Source organism: Mustela lutreola, chromosome 2 (genome assembly GCF_030435805.1).
Source record: "Mustela lutreola isolate mMusLut2 chromosome 2, mMusLut2.pri, whole genome shotgun sequence".
In the NCBI taxonomy this organism is placed as follows: domain Eukaryota; kingdom Metazoa; phylum Chordata; class Mammalia; order Carnivora; family Mustelidae; genus Mustela; species Mustela lutreola.
Window position 1 is genome coordinate 145,060,798 of NC_081291.1, and position 21,825 is coordinate 145,082,622.

Below are 21,825 nucleotides of genomic sequence, written 5' to 3' on the forward strand. Positions count from 1 at the left end.
CCATCTCAAATGCAGATCTCTCGCAGGAAATAAGCTGCACTTGGGAAGCTCCAGAGACTCATTTCGAACAGTTAAAGAACTCACAGTCTTACACAGTGAAGACATTGTACCCAGTTATAGATGGTGTCATTAAGATGTGAAGACAGAGGGGGAAAAATAGTCCTGAGAAGTCTCCGGGACACATGTGCTCTGAGGGCTCTCCCACAGTCTGGTCTCTGACCTTCTGGCTCCTTTCCTTTGTCCTCCTCCTCTCCTTCCCCAGGGAAACCTCAGCCAGCCTCAGGGCAAGCTTTTCCTCTCTCCCCACTTCCAAATCAGACTATCAATTGCAAAGGCAAATTTTAAGCAGAGTCCTACCTGCAAAGCATGTGAACCATACACAGGGTGCCAAAAGAGGGAAGGCTCTGGGTAGAACCCAAGGGTCGATGATTTTTCAAGGATGGCCAAGCTAAGGGAGATTCAGTTTAACTAGAACTACTGAACTACCTAGGAACTGAATGTATTCCAAGACGTTTAATGGGGGCCTGTAATTTATAATAAAAAATTCATTTGGTCTTGGTTTTTAGTTCCCAGCACACAGTCCCTTCAGCCCTTGTAACTTCCTATATAAGAGCCAGGGGGGCATCTTTAGTTATAATATGTAGTTCTGTTCCCAGTTCCTGAAAGCTCCAAGGCCATAATGCTGAAATGAGTGTCTTCCTATTCCTAACAAGCCCCTTTCAACCACATCTGAATTTACCTTAGTGAGGTAGCTTGTGAAACCCCCTAAGGATAAGGCTGGTTGTCAGGGGAGCCAACCAAGTGATTACAGAGAGGGTTGTAACTTTCAGCCCCACCAGACCCTCCCCAACCAGACTTTTGGGGACGGGAGTAGGCTGGCGATTGGCTTGATCACTAATCGTCAGTGATGGAATCAATCATGCCTACAGAATGAAACCTCCATTAAAAATTCCCAGACTGTGAATTTCAGAGAGCTTCCAAGTTGGTGCACAAGAACACATCTGTGTGCTGGGGGAGCTGGTGAACCTCACACTCCGTGGAGACAGAAGCTCTGGGCTCGAGACCCTTTCAGACCTGGTCCTGGCGTTGGTCTGGGCACAGTGAACACCAAGAGCAAAGGGCTGATCATGGTAAAGTGATTCTGTGCATGAGAAAGGAAAAGAGCCTGACACAAGGAAGATGGCACAAGATGAAGGGACAGAGGCCAGGGTCAAAGCACACAAGTTCTTAACGCATCTGGACTGCATTCCGAGTGCAAAGAGAAGCGTTACTCACAGGCTTTCAGCAGGGGAGAGAGAGGATGTAATTTATGCTACAATCACAGGCTTTCCCCAATGTGTTTGTTCAATTCCCTACTGATGGACGCTTAAATGATTTCCAATTGCTTAACAGATTTCTAGATTTGGGGGGTACCCCTATCTTCAGTTACAGCTTATATTTCAGTCTGAACCTGGAGGCCACCGATGCAAGGATGGATGGCTACACCCAGTCACAAACAAGGGCCTAAAACACCCAGCGTAGGATTAGGGGCAATCTGAAACTGCAGTATGCTGAAAGGATTAAGTATGCTGAAAGGAAATCTAACCAGGCGGCCAAGGCTCCAGACATTTTCACAAATTCTCTTGAGGAATATGTTCACAGCTCCCGTATCTATGTTCCTGAATTTGGTCTGTCCCCTGGGTTCTACCACCAACTACCAACTTCCTATATGGCCCACAGGCAGCTCGAACTCTAAAATGAGAATGACCAAACCTACACACCCCCTTCATCACCCCCTCCCTGTGGTCCCGTGTCCTCTAGGCCAGTGACTAGTTCTAGCATCATCCACCTTCCCAGTCCGAAACCCTGGCCCTCACTGTTCTCAGTCGCCTCCTTCTCCTTTGTCCTCTGTAACATTTCCCTCCCTTTGCCTTGTGCCCAGAACTCGGGCCCAAACCCCCTCTTCCCTGGATTACTGGCCTACTAATTCTCTGTCACCCGTTGCTCCTACCTTACCCTTACACATCCTGATGATAACACTATCAGTCCTTGTAAGTTCAAATCTGATCATGAAACGCCTGGGCTATAAAATCCCTAGTAGGCTCCCCTGAGCTTTCAGAATTAGGTCTTAGCAACACCATGATCTGGCAACTGCTCTTATCCTGGACCTCAGCCTTACAAAATGTCTGGTCAAAGCACCACATTCCATCTTGCCTTTGCCCTTTTGCATGTGTGATTCCCACTGCCCGAACACCCTTCAGTCCACTCTGTCCAACCGACTCCTTCTTATCTAGATTTATAACCCCCCACCTATCTCTCAGGACTTATCTGGGACAGTTTCTCTCTAAAGAGAATGGAGAGCAGAGATTGTGAGATTTCCATATTTGTCAGCCTAGTGCCCACAGCCCAGCACCTAAAAACACAAGGAACACTCAGCAAATGTTTCTGTGTAAACAGCCTTCAGAGACAGTTTCTAAGTCACTTTAAAAAAGGGGGGTGGGGTCAGGGTAGAGGAGCAGCAGTTCCTTTATAATTATCCTATTTTAAAATGAGAAGGGAAAATGGCATTAAGTTTGGGTTATCATCACACTTCCTAAACTTCCAAATATTGATTCCATCAGCAAAAGTCCATGGAGTCAGCCACCACAACAGAAGACAAGGTTTCAGAGAGCATATTAAAAACAAGAAAATTCCCCAAATGTCTTAAGCAATGGTCTCATCAGTGGAGCCCATTTTAATGACTATTTCAAAGGGACAAGAACTCGTTTGCAAATGTGTGCTCTGGTGTTTTTATTAAAATCAGGCTCAGCATATTAAAATAATGCCTTCCTTCAGCAGCTGTCAAAGCTTTATTAAATTCAACTCGCTAACTTTTTTTAAGCCAAATTTATTTTTTAAAAAAAGCTCAAACCTTCTAACAAAGAAATATAAATTTAAAATATTTTCAATCTATTGCATTCACAAAGTTTTTTTTTAAGAGTTTATTTATTTGAAAGACAAAGATTACAAGGAGCGTGGGGAAAACAGGCTCCCTGCTAAGCAGAGAGCCCAAGACCCGCTCTGAAAGCAGAGGATTTAACCCACTGAGCGAGCCACTCAGACACCCCACATTCACAAAGATTAAATGAATATTTGATGCTGATAAGTGTGCAGAAAGACAGACATTTACATATCTTTTGGTGGCCATGGGCTTGGGAGCAACCTTTCTTGAAGGTACTTGGGGGCCTTTAAAAATACCTAAATTTTGTCCCAACAAACCCACTTCTAGAAACTGGTCTTTAGAAATAATGAGATAAGCACAATCATTTATGTAAGACAAGGTTCCAGGCAGTGCTAGTAGAATAGTAAGTGAAATGGGTACCATAAGAATCAATTTTTCTGGGTACATTTATACCATATATTGGTATTGGATTAGACATCCCATTGGAAGTATATGTAGTAGAATGACAGCAGTCATTACTCTTTTTTTTTTTTTTTAAGATTTTATTTATTTATTTGACAGAGAGAGATCAAAGTAGGCAGAGAGGCAGGCAGAGAGAGAGGAGGAAGCAGGCTCCCTGCTGAGCAGAGAGCCTGATGCGGGACTCGATCCCAGAACCCTGAGATCATGACCTGAGCCGAAGGCAGCGGCTTAACCCACTGAGCCACCCAGGCGCCCCTCTCTTATTTTTTTTAAGATTTTATTTATTTATTTGAGAGACAGATAGCAAGAGAGAGAATGGGGCTGTGGTGGGGGAAGGGGGGAGGTGTGGAGAGGGAGAGGGAGAAGCAGACTCCCCACTGAGCAGGGAGGCCAATGTCAGGCTCCATCCCAGGACTGTGGGATCAGAACCTGAACGAAAGGCAAATGCTTAATCAAATAAGTCACCCAAGTGACCCAACAGTCATTACTTTTGACAAAAGTACCAATATATTTTATTTTCTCTTACCTAAATTTTCCAAGTTTTCTATAATGTACACTTACTAGTTTATTTTCAGAGTATACCTTTGTAAACCTTAAAGTAGTACTTAGAGTGAAAATAGAAACCTTGTGAATCTTTCCCTTCCACACAGTTCAAAGTTCGATGTGTATGATTCTGGGACGATTTCTATACACTGGTAAACTATACACCGCTAACATACATACAAGCATCAACACACTTGATTATCTAGATGTCATTACACCATCTGTATGGCTCTGCAACTTAATGTTCTTCGCGTAACGATATAGCTTAGGGATCTTTCCAGGGAAACAGATATGTATGCCTACCTTTCTGCAAATGGTAGAACCAGTAAGCTACAGAAGAAGATTAAAGAGAAGTGGCTATTTCACTACCAGGAGAAAAGCTTATACCTTAACAGATCTCCAAACAGAAGTATCATCTTTATGAGGAGAGAATGAAAGCAGTTAGTCCCTTCAGGAGACTAAATGCAAGAAGAGGGCAGGAAAGACTTCTCTGGCACAAGAAACCCACCCTCCAACCTCCCACTCCTTGAACCTCAGACACCACTCCGCACCAGCTGAACTTGAGATTTCCGGGCAATCGCCCACCCCGTAGCTCCACCCCAGCATGTGAACAGAAAATCGGGAAGTAAACACATTTTTATTTAACAGAAATATCTTTCTTGTTTTTGAGTTGTTCAATGAGGCCACTAAGTCTTTCTAAGGCCCCAAATTCAGTAAGCACTTACACTCACTTCAGCAACGTGTACGAGGAATTTCAGTGACATATTATTCATACTACGCAAATAAATTTCATTAGTATTTTAATTGCCAGAAAAGATATTACTCATTTTTTCCAAGAATGAGTAACTATGTAGAGACACTTGCCCAAGGGCCTTAGGTAGTCTCCTTCTAAAAACTTGGACCCTGATATACCAAGTGTCACTCTCTAAAATAAATACTGGAAACTCCTACTTTCTTTTCTTTTCAACTAAAGCAAACAAGTAAAATTTCTGCATTTTAATTTTGAACAACAAATGCTCTATTTATACACTCTTTTTATTGAAAGTACTGATTATTGTTCTCCCAGAATCTTTAAACCCCATCAGTAACCTTGACAGATGAAAAAGAAGTTAATTCCTGAGTTGGCTGTATTAGTGGTTTTAGCTACCATACACCACTAGGAGACTCAAGAAATAATTCTGATGTTCATAACTTGTGCTCAAGAGAGAGAAAGAAATGCAGAGAAACAAGTCACTAGAAGGGCATTTCTTCACAGAGAGCCTTTTATATGTTTATAGTATCAGATTAAGGCAATTCACTGATCCATTACATTTTTGCCCGCCTTTCCTACAACTACCAGTGTCAAATCCAGTGAACAAGAGATGCCTGAAGGAATGTAGTGGTTTATTTTAACTGCGGTGTGAAATTCTTGAAAAACACTAAATATCATTCCTAGTTCAATTCAACAATTACTACAGCCTTCCTCTTTCCTCTTCTGTGTGAATTCTTTTTCAACTTCTCAGTAACAACCAAGTAAAATCTGACAAAATTTCTTCCAAGTCCAATGCTAGAAGTTCATTAGTAGCATCTCCTAAAGACCATCTACCTACCGCCTCCAGGAAGGCAGCACAGGATACGGGGTCCTGGAGAAGAGACCCACTGGTGGTGGGACCTAAGGTCACCTCACATTTGTCAGGCTGTTTCTTCACTTAGTGTTTCCCGAAGTGGGATGTACACACCACTGATGGGGCAAGAGGTGAATTTTAGCAGTTGACAGATTGTTATGGTTTCATTTTTGTATCCCTCCAATTCATATAGTGAAATCCTAAACCCCAAAGATGATGGTATTCGGAAGTGGGGTCTTTGGGAGGTGCTTTAAAAGTCATGAGGGTAGGGGCACCTGGGTGGCTCAGTTGTTAAGCGTCTGCCTTCAGCTCAGGTCATGATCCCAGGGTCCTGGGATCAAGCCCCACATTGGGGCTTGAAGCAGGAAGCCTGCTTCTCTCTCTCTTCCACTCCCCCTGCTTGTGTTCCCTCTCTCGCTGTGTCTCTGTCATATAAATAAATAAAATCTTAAAAAAAAAAAAAAGGCATGAGGAGGATAGAGCCCTAATGATATGGTTAGTGCTATAAAAGAGGCTCTACCAAGCCCTCAGCCCCTTTACCGTAAGGCTACAAGAAGAAATCTGCCGCCCACCAGAAGACCCCTCACCCAACCTTGATCTTGGACTCTTCAACCACCAGGACTAGGAGAAATAAATTTCTGTTGCTTATAACACACCTGGTCTGTGGTATTTTGTTACAGCAGCCTGAATGAACTAAGACACAGATAAACTTACTTTTAATATAAAGATGTATAGTAGGGAATGCGTGGGTGGCTCAGTGGGTTTAGCCGCTGCCTTTGGCTCAGGTCATGATCCCAGAGTCCTCAGATCCAGTCCCACATCGGGCTCCTTGCTGGGCAGGGAGCCTGCTTCTCCCTCTGCCTCTGCCTCTGCCTGCCTCTCTGCCTGCTTGTGCGCTCACTCGCTCTCTCTCTTTCTCTCTCTCTCTGACAAATAAATAAATAAATAAAGTCTTTAAAAAATATATATATTAGAATAATAACTAGCTCACCAAACCCATGATTTTGTAGGTACTATTGGCAAGGATGAGAATACATAAAACAGAGTCACCTCAGAGTTGATCAAAAGTACAGGGGCACTGGGTGGCTCACTCGGTTAAGCAGCCGACTCTTGATTTCGGCTCGTGTCGTGATCTCAGGGTGTTGGGATTGAGTCCCCACACTGGGCTCCATGCTCAGCAAGGAGTCTGCAAGAGCATTCTCTCTCCCTCTCCCTCCGTCTCTACAACTCACTTTCAGTCTAAAATAAATAAATAAGTCTTGAAAGAAAGAAAGAGAGAAAGAAAGAAAAACTATCTCACAGAAACTGGCACAAAAATGTACCAGACTTGGGGCACCTGGGTGGCTCAGTGGATTAAGCCTCTGCCTTCAGCTCACGTCATGATCTCAGAGTCCTGTGATCGAGTCCCACATCGGGCTCTCTGCTTCCCCCTCTCTCTCTGCCTGTCTCTATGCCTACTTGTGATCTCTCTGTCAAATAAATAAATAAAATCTTAAAAAAAAAAAAAAATAGAAGTGCCAGACTTGAAGGTGGTATGGTAGCTACAAGTGGTTTGGGAAACTTCTGGCACTACCACTGTCTCTGCCCCGCTTTGCCTAGCTCACACATTATCTTCATTGACTCCTACACCTACTGCTTGCTCTCAGCTCAACATTTCTATTGGCATTGAAATGCTCCCACATTTTCTCTAATCTTTGGACAAACAAAAAGGCATTCCCACACTTCCTTCTAGCTGCAGCTCTCTCTCTCCATGCACAGCCCCAGTGCTGAAGCAGCAGCTACATTTGCTGGCCAGCAGCATCTCCACATCTCCCACTCGTTCCTCAACACACGGCAATCCAGCTTCCACGCCCACCAGCGCCAGGACACAATTCGCCTGATGATAAACCTATAAATACTTGACTCATTTTTCACTTTATCTTACAGGAGCACTCAACCAAGCTGACCGTCCTTCCACCAAATGATCTGCCATTCGCCAGGCCATTATGGTTTTCCTCCTTCTTTGGTATGTTTTGTTTTTTTAAGTCTTCTCTCTAGGTACCTTTCCCCTAAACAAGATGAATGGTGGTGGTGGTCTTCATGGTTGTGTCCCAGACTCACTACTCTTCTTACTTTATACACTCTTTCTGGGTGATCTCATCTCCTCTCCCGGCTTCAAAAATCATCACATGCCCATGATTCCCAAATCCACGTCTCCAATTCCAGTCTCTCCAATGAGCTCCTGGCCTGTTTATTCAGCCAACTTGAATATTCTATACTTTGATAGAATTTTTTTTAACTTTTACTGTCACATATCCAAAATGGAACCCATCAACTTCTCCCTATATTTCTATTGTGAAGGTAAATAAGAGCATCCATCTAGCTGCCCAAGCCAGCAACCATACTCCTTGACTCCTTGATATTCCATGATCTTAAATACACTTACCCAATCAATCTTTGTGCCCACCTCCCCAATATTATACATCGCTTCTCTACAGCCTACTATACATCCATAAAGGCCACTGTCACCTCTAGCCTAATCAATACAAAAGCCTCAAAATGGTCCCACCCCTACTGCCACCATTATAACACATGAATTTATACCTTCTGCATCGTCGTCGTAAGACAAGGTCCACACTTCCCTAACATTGGCTCCCCAGTATTGTTTCCTAGACTGGGCTCTATAACCGCATGAAGAACATGTCATTTCTTCAAATGCCCCAAGTATTTTTCTTGCCTTTGGGTTTCTACACATACTCAAGACACTCTTTTCCCCACCAAGCCCTGGTTCAGAGCTCAGCTTGCTTTAGGTTTCAGCTAAAACATCACTATGTCCTTCCCTACCGTGTCACTCCCCATTCTTTATTGTAATTCCTACTTAACACCTGCTTTCCCCTTTACACAGCACACTGCATGAGGACATTAACCACAACTGTCTTACGTCTAGTCTACATCACCACATTTTCAGGGGTTGGCATCATGCCTGGCACAGTAGTTGATACTCAGTAAACAGCTGTTTAATGAATGAAAGAATGAATAAACGACTACCCAGACACCAAAGGAAAATGAGATCTCTATTGGCCCTTATAGCAAGACCGTGTAAAATAATAAAAACACTCTCTTCATTTGAGAACAGCAAACATTATTTTGTTTCTCAGCTCCCTAAAGAATGCCATGTGAATGGCTTTGAGAACTCCCAATGCTCAGCATCAAACCCAGATGTGTGCTCTTCTGAGAAACTGAAGGGTTTACTGAGGGACAAGGTAGATTTCAATAGTTACCTTGCTCACTTCCTTTAGGGCTCTTTTGCAGACCTCATACTTTGGAGAGTCCTTCGGTGTTTTCTGACAGATAGTCTGCAGTGAAGTAAATGAAAAGAAAAAAAAAATCAATTTATTTTATTAAGTAAAATAAAATCAAGGTCCAGCCACAACCTCTTAGCAAACTTAACAATGCTGAACATGACATTATGGAAGACTATAAAGATTACATTAAAATCTGATGACAAAACTAGGAAACAGTCTTTAAATGCACAGGATCTAAGTAAATCCAGGGAATGATTACATAAGAGAATGGACTTCAGAGGTGGAGGAACCAGGTTTCAAATCCAAGTTCTGTCCCTTACTAGCTATTTGATTGTGGGCAAGTCACCAACCCTACCTCTAGAAGACTCAGTTTCCTCATCTGTAAAATGGGAATAAAGCCAACTATGTCACAATGCTATTGCCAGGATTAAATGACAATACACATACAGCTCTTTATGAGTGCCTATCATACAGTAGGCCCTCGATGAATGGTAAAACTAATTATTAACATTGTCATCATTACTCAAAGTAACTATGTTTGTAGATACTATCACTGAATAAAAAGATAAAGAAAAACAGGCTGCTGGATCTTCTCTTTCTCTTGATATAGCTATACTGCAATTTTTGTGATGCTAAAATTGACTTCAAATAGGGCTAATACAAATAATCTTTGAAACCATATCCATTCAAAGCCAATGGAATCATTTCAATTGTTAAAAATGTTCACCTCAACACGTTTAACTAACTCTCCAAATGAAGCAAAATTGAAGAGATGATGCTTTAAGTACATTTAGATTCTGCCCAGGTGGCCAGATTCTCACATTTGCGGAAACTGATTACAGCAATAGGAATCAAACAGAGATGGAAGGTAAGTTTGGAACTGGTACCTTAAATGTACGTGAGTACCAGACATACAAAGCTGGAAGTCAGGTGTCAGGATTATTACATAATGCTATGTGAGAAGCAGAGTGTCCCACCTGTGGACTTTTGTCAATGGTTCTCACATTTTTTACTATGACCCACTGTAAGAAATCCATTTACATTAGCAACCAGGACATGTGAACATAAAAATGAAAAAAGGTCTTTTATAAAATATATAATCACATTATGAACTATGTATATATCACATTCCATACATTCTATTCTATTTCACTTTTTAAAATATTATATTTATTTATTTGAGAGAAAGAGACACAGATAGCAGTAGAGATAGTGAGAGAGCAGAACCAGGGAGGAAAGGGAGAAGCAGGCTCCCCACTGAGCTAAAGGCAGACGCTCAGAGGACTGAGCCACCCACGTGTCCCTCTGTTCCACTTTTTTAATAAATACTGGTTATGGTTCAAAAATCAATTTCATGACCCACTAATGTGTACAGAAGCAGTATGAAAAATACTGGTATATGTCCCTAAAAGCTGGCATCCTGAGTCCTAAGCTGTCTTTGCACACTTCAATTTTATGTAAAATTTTGTGTCTACTGAATTTTCTAGGGAGAATGACTCTAGCTTTATTCACAATCTCAGAAGGGTCTCTGACCCAAAAGACTTCTGAGCCCACTGGCCATTCACAGCATTAACCTCCAACATGGTAAAAGACAGTATGTTAGATTCTATGAGTCCCAATCTATTCAAGCAATTTTCTCAAACTTAAACAGAGAAAATACAGAAGGTTGAGAGATCACAGCATCAACAGAATCTAAAGAAATGTGGCTAAAATACATTATCAGAAGAAAAAGAACCTTAAACATTCATAACATTGCAAGAAATGTACCCATTTCTCATTTTTAAAAAATAGCAAAATTTGAAATATTTCTCTAGATCAAAGTTTCATATTTTTATGAAAATGTTAGAAATCTCATAAAATAAAACTTTTTTAATGACATTTTACTGCTGATAAAATTTTATGGAAGAAAGTACAGTAGCTGCTCCTCAAATGTATCTTTGAAAAACTCACCATATTTACATGACTCAGGACAAGCCTGAACACTACATACATGAATTTAGTTAAGAAACACTGATTGCCTATTACTGTCAGGCTTAACATTTACTACTTCATTTATTTCCATGCCAATCCCTCCAGAACTTATTACACTTATGCTTCAGATGAAATTAGGCAGTTTGCCAGCGATCATACTATAAGTGGGAGAGCCAGAATTTGTGCCCAGATCTGTCTTTCTCCAAAAGCCACATGGTTTCTCGCACACCAAGTTTACCTTATCAGAGTCCCTTCTCTCAAGGTGCTGTGAGTGTTCAGATGGGGAAAAAGACAATCTGCTCAGAAAGGCAATGAGGAAGGCTTCGTGAAAGAAGGATCATTAGAACTAGTGCCTGAAAGACATGCTTGTTTTAGTCACAAAGCTGAGAAGTGACAGCCAACAACAATGTGAAGATGCAGAGTGGGAAAGTCAGGGAACGAGTGTGGAGGGAACCTACAAATAATCCTTTTTTAAGCCAAAATTTGGTTTTGATAACTTGGCTGCATTCCATCCTTAAACATGAGAAATGTGATTAAAAAAAAAAATCAGGGCACCTGGGTGGCTCAGTGGATTAAAGCCTCTGCCTTCGGCTCAGGTCATGATCTCAGGGTCCTGGGATTGAGTCCTGCATGGGGCTCTCTGCTCAGCAGGGAGCCTGTTTCCCCTTCTCTCTCTGCCTGCCTCTCTGCCTACTTGTGATCTCTGTCTGTCAAACAAATAAAATTAAAAAAAAAAAATCAGAGAACTAAGTTTTCAAAATTCTGCAAGTTTCCCAATATTAGCAAGGAGAGAAGTTCCAAAATCACAAAGGAAACGCAGGAAGGTAGTAAATTGAGATGAAGCTGGAGAGCAGCGGGGTGCTGGGAATCCTGAAACAACCAGCCCCCCACCCCCAACCTGCCAGCAGAGCCAACAAAGTGACTGGGATCACATGCTTTTACTCACGGCAAAATGTCAGTGCTTTAAGGAAATCTTTGTGAATTTATAACGGAATATGGAAAATGGAATTTATCTTGTAACTTTACTCAATCATAATTCTTTGCTGTATTTTTATCCTGTGTTTTGACATGCAAAACTCAAATACATTTAAAACTGACATTTACATCACGATCCAATTTTAAAGTAAAACTACGGCAAAATATTTTAACTTGATCAAAAAGACACAATTTGGCCCACCAGCCAGATGGGAGCTGTGCTGGGCCACCTGGTTCTTCTCTCAGTCTTTGCTGCTGTGGGCTGTCCTCCCAGCTGCATTTCAGACCAGATAGTCTCTACTCGATGCCCCCAGGCATGTCTTGCCACCATTCAAAATCAAATCCCTGTTTTCTTCATGAATGTTTCCTAAAATAAGGACACTGGCCTTTCCTCCTCCTTTGTACAATAAAAAATGAGGGCAAGTGCATGTCTTCTTTTTTTTTTTTTTTTAAGATTTTTATTTATTCATTTGACAGAGACACACAGCAAGAGAGGGTAAACAAACAGGGGGGGCGGCGGGGGTGATGGGTAGGAGGGAAAAGCAGGCTTCCTGCCAAGCAGGGAGCCAGATGCGGGGCTGGATCCCAGGACCCCAAGATCATGACCTGAGCCGAAGGCAGAGAGGCTCAACGACTGAGTCACCCTTTCTAGTGCTTAAGTGTGTCTCATCCCCACATACAGCAGAAGCACCACAGCCTCTGGGAACCCTCCAGGGAAGGGATCTTGGTGATCCATCTGAGAAAAGTGAAGATGTTAAGTGACTTGCTCAAGCTCACATGCCTAGTGGCTCAGCTGGAAACAGAATCCAAGCCCCTTGTCTTCAATAAACTGATATCTTTCCCATTTCAAAAAATGTTAAGTGAGTGATATAATCTGAAATCTTCAGAGTGCCCACACAAGCCTAAGTTGAAGGTAATTTCCAAAGATATCAGACACAGTGAGACTTTCCAACACTTACATTTAGTTGGAGGAATTTGAAGAAGAGCTATAGTACATTGATTTAAGTGAAGTAAGAATAATTTTCTTAACCAGATTGATAGCAGCACAGCTACCCACAGAGGAAGAGCCATTAGGTCATGTCTTACGTCCATGAGCAGGGGCAGGCGAGTCACCCTCTGCATGGGGAGAATGAGGAAGGAGATCATGGGTAAGTTCCTGCAGTCTTCGTGGGACTCAATTCGTGACAGTACTTCCTTAAAAGATGGGTTAGTGGCTCTGAAAAGAAACAAAGAAAGAAGAAACTCAAAATACTTCCTCCTCAAGTTAAGAAGTAAAAACATATCCCAGGCCTACCTCAAAGATATGGTGGATCTGGTTCCAGACCACTACGATAAAGCAAATATTGCAATAAAGCCAGTCAAAGGAATTTTTGGTTTCCCAGTGTGTATAAAAGTCATGTAGTCTATTAAATGTGCAAGAGCATTATGTCTTAAAAATAATGCACATACCTTAATTAAAACATGCTTTATGACTAAAAAATGCTAACCATCACTTGAGCTCTCAGTGAGTCGTAATCATTGACCACAGATCACTGTAACAACTACGATAATAAAGAAAATGTCTGAAATATTGTGAAAAGTACTAAAATGTGACAGGGACACCAAGTGAGTAAACATTGTTGGAAAAATGGCGCCGACAGACTAATTCGACGCAGGGTTGCCACAACCTTCTGTTAAAAGTGAGGTAAGTGAAGCACAATGAAACTAGGTATGCCTGTATAAAATGTTCTGATAAATTCATATACTGGATCTTTTAATATATAAATCAACAAACAATGACATAGACACAGATGGCTTGTCTACCTTTTATAGTAACGACTGGATATAAGATAGGCAATGAAGATATCAATATGAACAATGAAAAACATATGAGCTACAAATTTACAGAAGTGGGAAGTAAATGAATGAAGAGGCAATGGTATCGAGTTACAAGAGTACCTAGTCACCATTCCTAAATCTGGAAAAATAAAGTGAAAACAAAATGAAATTTAGCTCTAACTCAAAGCTTTGTTTTCAAACATATAATTTGCATCTTCTACAGTTACCAGTGATTCCTGAACGGGTGTGGGATTAAGAAAAGCAAGGGGTGAATTTATGCCGCTAAGAACATCTGGCAACATCTAGAAACATCCTTGGTTGTCACAACTGGAGTGAGGGGCATCTCGTGCACAGAGGCCAGAGATGCTATCAAACCTGCTACAAAGCACAGGACAGCACCCACAGCAAAGGCTTATCCAGACCAAATGTCAACAGTGCCAACAACACTGGTTTTGCACTTAAAAACCTCATTCGGGGTTGCCCGCTGTTGGTTTTCCCCCCTGCCCACACAAGAGTTTCATGAGGTTGTGGAGAGAGAAGAAGGGGCACAATCAGCCCTTCCCAAAGACTTGGAAACTTCAGTGCACCGTTTCTCTCTGCACCAACCCCACAGGGGCTCACACATTGCGTAGCAGCTGACCAGAGCTCCAGGCTGTGGTGGTAAATGTCACAGCCCACTGGGGCAGGGGTGGGGGGGGTGATTGATAATAGCCTTCAGCCCCCAAGCTGAGTTAATGGCAATGCACACTGTGCTAGAGAACAGAGAGCTATGTGAGATAAGCAGGGTCTTCTGAAATAAAACAAGACATTACAGACAATCACTGAGTTTTAAGGCTAAAGCCATACACATCACATCAAAACTCTCAGTAACCTAAATAGGACAAAGGGAAAAAGGTGAGGAAGGATTTTTAAAGCATCATTTTCACAAATTAAAGTCTTTAAGAACATTTGTTTCTTTTGCTATCCTTCAGACCTTCCCTTCTCTCTTCACTTCTAAGTACCCAGAAGGGGAAAATCGGCAATTCCTATTAAAAAAAAATTAATGGAGTTGTCACCTGAATGAAGGAAGATTAGAAGAGCAGAGAATCTGAATCCTAGCCACTAGTTCAACTCAAATACTCTCTTGGCCTCAGGCAAATTACTCAATGGCCAGTTAATGGCTTGGAAAACGGAAGTTTTAGAATAATGGTCACTCTGTGTCTTACAGCAATTTAAAACAACAACAAGGAAAACAGTAACAGAAGCCATAATTTCATAATTGCTTTAGAGAGAAAGTTGTCCACAGACTAGATATTTCTATTCAAACACCCTCACCCTGAAAGCAGTACTGGGAAGCAGCTTATCAGAAGGCATTTCTAAATACGATGTAAGAGATCAATTAATTTCAATCAATGTGACCTAATTAAAACGAGGTTAGGCTATTCACCGTAACGTTCAATAACATCTCTTACAACAATTTCTGTAGTGTGCGTTGCTGGTAGACTTCGTTTGTGCAGTACTTCACATATGGGTCAAATGTGGAGGCTGTGTGCTTTTCCACAATGTCACTTATGTCATCTATGAAGATATTACTCTGATGTCTTGCTTCCAACTCTGTAAAGAATCTGGAAAAACAAAGAAAAGCATTTACGTTTTCTTACATACACTTGAAGAAAATGAAAGACCATTCTCATGTAATGTAATTATACACAGGATTTGAAAGTACCAGGAGTACACAATACCAACTCGAAGAGATAACAAGAAAAAAACTATAAAGATTGTCTAAATTCAAATCTATCATATTAACATCTTATTATTTCAAGTGTTCAACTGAAAATACTGATAACAGGTACTTCTGTGCTATCAGATATATTTTAGAATGTACAGATTTCACTCTTTTTCCAAGAATTTCCTAGATACTGGAGGGGGTGCAGTCATGTTTCCATATTTGATTGTATTGAAAAGCCTATGAGCAAAATATCTAAATAAGTACTGAAAAAACAAGTCAGAGGGGCAACTGAGTGGCTCAGGCAGTTAAGTGCCCAACTGTTGATTTCTGTTCGGATCATGATCTCACAGTCTTGAGATAGAGTCCTGTGTCTGGCTCCATGCTACTGAGCATGGAGCCTGCTTAAGATTCTCTCTCTCTTGGGCGCCTGGGTGGCTCAGTGGGTTAAAGCCTCTACCTTCACCTCAGGTCATGATCCCGGGGTCCTGGGATCGAGCCCCACATTGGGCTGTCTGCTCCGTGGGGAGCCTGCTTCCTCTTCGCTCTTTCTCTGCCTGCCTCTCTCTACTTGTGATCTCTATCGATCAAATAAATAAATAAAATCTTTAAATGAAAAAAAAAAGATTCTCTCTCTCCCTCTCCCACTTCCCCTCTCCTGCTTAATCACGATCTCTCTCTCTCTCTTTCTCTCTCAAAAAAAGAAAAGAAAAGTCTGAAATAAACCTAATTCTGCATCTTTTCTCTGAAAATAATCATATTATTTTATATCTAAAAATATGCTGATATTTAACTGTATTCAGAAATTATTAAGATCACATTTTAGAATTGCCAGATTTGGGGTATATTTATATCTATCTATCTGGCGTCCAGTCAGTGAAAATTAAATTTCAGATAAATGAATTATTTTGTAGTACACGATATGTGCAAAAATAGTAAATGGGACGTCTTGAGCAAACACCCTGTATTTTATCTAGCAACTCTGGAGGGCAGCCAATTTTAACAGAACATCAAAATCAGATATTTGAAATAAGTTTCCACCCAGAGCAATGCTGCTCAAAATTGCAGTCCACAGACCAGGCATCTAAGAGCTTACTAGAAATGCAGAATCTCACCACCCATGTCCATCCCACTAGTCCGAACCTGCATTTTATCAAGATCTTCAGATAATTCAAATACACAGTAAAAATTGAGATGAAACTCCCTAGATCCCATTTACTGTCCATGTTTGGAGGGATAGGAAAATCTGTTAGAAAGCACTTTTACCATGTGGCCAAAGCACCTTCCAAAAAAAGTCTAATGAAAGTGAAATTAACAGTGATTTCTAATTTTGACCTCTGGAATAGTCATACAAGAGAAATTTAGTTTTCTTTTTTAATTTAATTTAATTTTATTCTATTTTATTTTATTTATCTGAGAGCAAGAGAAAGAGAGCACATGAGGAGGAAGAGGGGTAGGGGGAGAAGCACACTCCCCACTGAGCAGGGAGCCCAAGGCAGGGTTCAATCCCAGCACCCCACCCCCATCATGACCTGAGCTGAAGGCAGAGGCTTAACTGAGGAAGCCACCCAGGCGCCCCATGAGAAATTTAGTTTTCAATAACCTTTTTAGCATTCATCACATCATCACTCCTAACTAGTTTGCTGGGTGGATTCCAAATACAAAACTCAAGGCTGACAGCGAATGAGACAACAGAAATTTTCACAAGATGAGTAACAGTAAATATGAGCTAACATCTTCTCACATTTACGTCTCAGTTATTTTCAAAAAATATCCTGACACTCAGCAATAAAACAATCTAGATTTTAAGAGGTTTTGATTTCACATATTTACATGTACATTAAACACAATGCAGTATAAACTATTAGTTTGTCATCATTACCAATTTTATTTTTTAGCATTTCCATAGGATCTTAAAAGATGAAGAAATACACCTTAACTCCGAGAAAAGTAAAATTATTTATGCTCGGACAAAGTATAGAATATTTTTTATTTCCTTTAAGGAGGATTTAGGGAAAATAATAAGTAGGACTCCTATCCATAGATTGTCATCGGCCTAATTATCCAAGCCCTTTGTTGAAAAGAGCAAAAGAAAAAACTTAAAGCACACTTGGCTGGGTTATTTGGCTTTCCTTCCAAAGGTATCAGGGTTAATATGCACAATTCCTAAATAGTCAGAAATACCAAATTATGTTCCAAAACAACTTCATATCACTTTGTCAAGGCTAAGTATATTAACATTCACGTAAAATATCAAATGCTCTCCTAAAAGTTTCAGCAATTGCAAAAACAACCTACTCTAAACCTCTGTTTGCTAAAGGATATTTAAAAGCCATTTCTTCTTTTTTTTTTTTTTTTTTTTTATTTATTTTTTTAAAGATTTTATTTATTTATTTGACAGACAGAGATCACAAGTAGGCAGAGAGGCAGGCAGAGAGAGAGAGAGAGGAGGAAGCAGGCTCCCTGCCGAGCAGAGAGCCCGATATGGGGCTCGATCCCAGGACCCTGGGATCACGACCCGAGCCGAAGGCAGAGGCTTCAGCCCACTGAGCCACCCAGGTGCCCCTAAAAGCCATTTCTTAAAAGATATTTTCTATAAAGACGGGTTCCTGACTTCAAGAAATCCGTGTTATATTGTGAAGGTAAGGACGATAAACATTGAGGATATAGTGGGGGGTTTGAGGGGTAGGGAAGGAAAAAATGAAACAAGATGGGATCGGGAAGGAGACAAACCATAAGAGACTCTTAATCTCACAAAACAAACTGAGGTTGCTGGGTGGAGGGGGGTCTGGAGAGGGTGATGGGGTTATGGATACTGGGGAGGGTATGTGCTATGGTGAGTGCTGTGAAATGTGTAAGACTGATGATTCACAGACCTGTACCCCTGGGGCAAATAATACATTATATGTTAATAAAAATAATTAAAAAAAAAAAAGAAAGACAACATGTTTGCATACAACCACATGTTGGAACACATGTGCCTAAGGGTGGTGGCGTCAGTATCTTTTATTAAATTACATGAACTATGTATGTTTTTAATTGGGGTAAAATATATGTAACAAAATTTGCCATTTTAACCATTTTTAATTCAATGGCATTAATTATATTCGTTATGTTGTACAACTTTTACCACTATTCCCAAAATATTTTCATCACCTCCAATAGAAATGTTATACCCTTTACGTAATAATGCTCCATTTCTGTTCTCCTCAGCCACTAATCACTTCTTTTTGGTGGGGAGTGGGGGGGCTGAGAGGGAAGGGGATTGAGAATCCCAAGCAGGTTCCACAGCCAGTATGGAGCCCAACATTAACATGGGGCTCAATCTCACAATGCTGAGATCATGGCCTGAGCTGAAATCAAGTGTCAGACACAACCAACTGAGCCACCTAGGTGCCTTCTGACTACTTCTAATCTACTTTCTATCTCTATAAATTTGCCTACTCAAGATATCTCATATATGTGGAATCATAAGTTATTTGTGCCTTTTGTCTGGCTTATTACATTTAGTGGGTAATGTTTTCTAGGTTAATCCATGCTGACATATATAACAGAACTTTATTCCCTTTATGGCTGAATAATACTCTATTGTGTATGTATATCATATTAAACTTATCCATTCATCAGCTGATGGACACTTAGGCTGTTTCTACCCTATGGCCATTGTGAATAAATGATTCTGCTATGAACATTTGCACACAAGCATCCGTCTGAGTCCTTGTTTCCAAGTCTTTGGAGTCATATACCTAGAGGTGGAACTTTAACCTCACTGACTCTGCCAAAAGTAGTATATACCCGGAAGTGATAGTATAATACCAAGAATCAGTACAGAAGAAACTGAGCTATAAGCCAAGAAGAGATTGTTTCATTAAGTGAAAATTGAATAGAAAATGATCCTTTCCTTCCCAGCACGCATAGATGAGTAGCCCATGGGAAGCATGGCACCCGTTAATTACAATACAAGACCTATAACAGAGGCATCCAGTGAAAAGTCCAGAGGGCTGGTGACTGATAGCGAGGAAAGGTATGAGGATGGCATTAGGGGGAGCAAAGGGGCAGGGGAAACAATGTAGCTACAGGCACGAATCGGGAAACTGGCATTCAGTGGGGCTGAGGTGTTGACCACAGGAGGACCAAAGGCAGAGAATGAGGACTGAAAAGTAGGTCAGCGCCAGACTGCAAAGGCTTGACTGTGTGCTGAGGAGCTTGTCTTCATCTGTGGACAATGAGAACCACTAGAGGTGATGAAGACAACCAATTATTCGATCAAAGAATTCTGAGGACAGAGAAGGGATGGAGTCCAAGTGGGGAGAGGACAGACCACAAGCAGGCCAACAAAACGGCTAATGTGCACATCGAGCCTGGTAGTGGGGGTGCGGGGGTGTGGGAAGACACAGAGTGGGGTAACAATTTGGAGGAAAAGTTCACAAAACAACAACAACAACAAAAATCATCAGATGGGAAGTCAAGAAGATGCTGGGGTTTCTATTCAAGATTTCCAGCTGAGCAGCAAGGGGGGCCATTGATCACAAAGATAGGGATTTAGGAGTGAGGGAATGTGAGAAGGAACAGTTTAATTTTGCCTTGGACACATCAAAAGGACAGCTAGAAAATACATGTCTGTGAGAATTCAGAGCCACAGGAGTTCTATCTAGGTAGTACGTGGTCAGGATTAGTTCACTTTTAGCTGGTTTTCATATAAATGCAAAATATTTGTTCATTATTTTAACTCCACGTGTCTTTCAGGAAAATGTTCAAAGAAAACTGAAAAAATAAGAAACCATTCATAAGGTCATTACCATGTAAATCTAAGAAAAGAATGTTTCAGAAGCAAATATTCCTAATCCGTTTCTTGTCTTTAACTAACTATTATAGTCTGAAGGAATGCAACTACATAACCAAAAACAACAGTAAGTTGGCTTTTCCCAATGAAAAGGAAAATTCATTTATCACAGTAAAAGCCTTGCCAAAGTACAAGATTAAAAACAAAGCACTAATGAAATATGTGTTTATGCTACTTACTTCAGTATAATATAAACCAAGCCACCCATCTTTTATTTTGACATTAGCATAATTAAGACATAATTTAAAGCTTCCTATGTGAAATTATCTACTGGTTATTTTGGCAAATTTGCATATTTTACTAAGTGAGCTGAGCTACAAAAAGACCAAAAAAGTTATTATTGAAGAATGAGATATTATTTCAATAACCAAAGATGCTGGAGATCCAAATCAAACCTGAGTAACAGCATTCTGGTTCCCTCAATGAAATTTAAATGAGTTTGTGAAGTAATTTGGCTTATTTGAAGGACAACATTTTAATGGAAATATATTTCAGTACTGTGAATGTTTGTTTTGTTTTGTTTTGTTTTTCTGGAACAATACTTCATTATTTCATTTCTGTAGCATTACCAAGATGATCATGTTTTATAAACAATGTTACACAATCTTTTGCTCTTTCTTTTTTCTCCCCAAAATTCTATTCTCATCATTAAAGTCTAGATTTTGAGAAACCTCTAAGGTACCAGAAGAGGCTTCCTGGAAACAGTACCTCCTAACCAGAAACCCAAGTTAGCCCTTTTTGACTGTTGTCTCAAGGGCACAGCACTATCACACCCATGTTTCAGATGATTGCGACCTGCCCATGTAGCTCCCCAGTTGTGCAGAGAATGGTCAGACACCAAGGACACCACGGTGGCGTCTCAGGAGTTGGAACTTCAAGATGACTTAAAGCAAGTCTATGGTAGAAAAGCTTAATCATAGCCTGGTATTCTTTTTCCTCTAAGACTTCCTAGACTTCCTTCTAAGACTTCTTTGCATATTCTCAAGGCTTTCTGTGGCTGCTTTAGCAAGTGATGGTCTTAAATGCAGAACTGCATTGTGGGGTAAAAACAAAGTCACCAATGAGGTAGCTGTTTCTGATATAATTGGCACATGTCCTTTTGTTAGTTTCCCCTTCTTCCTTCTGTAATGGGTAGAAAAGACACAAATTTGAGCTATACATATACTCAATACCTTACTAACAGCCATCATTAAGAATTAAGAATTAAGCTCATTGGCACTGTGACTGGCATGTCAAACGGGAGTATTCCTGATAGCTCTTGAGGACTGTAGGGTAAATCTACCAATATATAGAGGAATTAAACAAACAACAAATGTGATTCAATCAGTTAACCAGCGAAATCTCCTCACACGTGTCTAGCTTAAGGTGACAGGCTGCGGTAGACATCAAGGAGCAAACAGTCGATACGAATGATTACCAAGCCCAGTGCTACATGCTTGCGATATACCGCCTCATTTTAAATTTAGTCTTCAAGCCTACTTCCTGAGATGACTATTAGACCCATTTTAGAGATGACAAAACCAAGGCTAAGAGAGCTTAAGTCAAAACTCAAAACATCTGAGCCTCCATCTGAACCAGAGTCATGGCTTTCCTGAGTCCAGCGCCCGTGCTCAAACCACCCCTACCACTTCTGCGAACAGATGCCCACTGAGCTTGCCCCTGAGCACCGCCCATCCTTCAGTCTAGACAGCCAGCAAAAA

General features: G+C 40.8%; 1 protein-coding gene across 4 annotated transcripts in view; it reads right to left on the reverse strand.

Moving 5' to 3' along the window:
* Positions 1-21,825, reverse strand: part of ARHGEF26 (Rho guanine nucleotide exchange factor 26) — a 123,468-nt gene that overhangs the window by 41,142 nt on the left and 60,501 nt on the right. For all 4 annotated transcript variants that reach the window (XM_059163714.1, XM_059163713.1, XM_059163712.1 and 1 more), the window contains 3 exons: positions 15,029-15,181; positions 12,846-12,975; positions 8,790-8,864 (listed from right to left, as the gene is read on the reverse strand). In XM_059163714.1, coding sequence (XP_059019697.1) covers positions 8,790-8,864; positions 12,846-12,975; positions 15,029-15,181 — 358 coding nt within the window. The remainder of the gene's footprint in view (positions 1-8,789; positions 8,865-12,845; positions 12,976-15,028; positions 15,182-21,825) is intronic.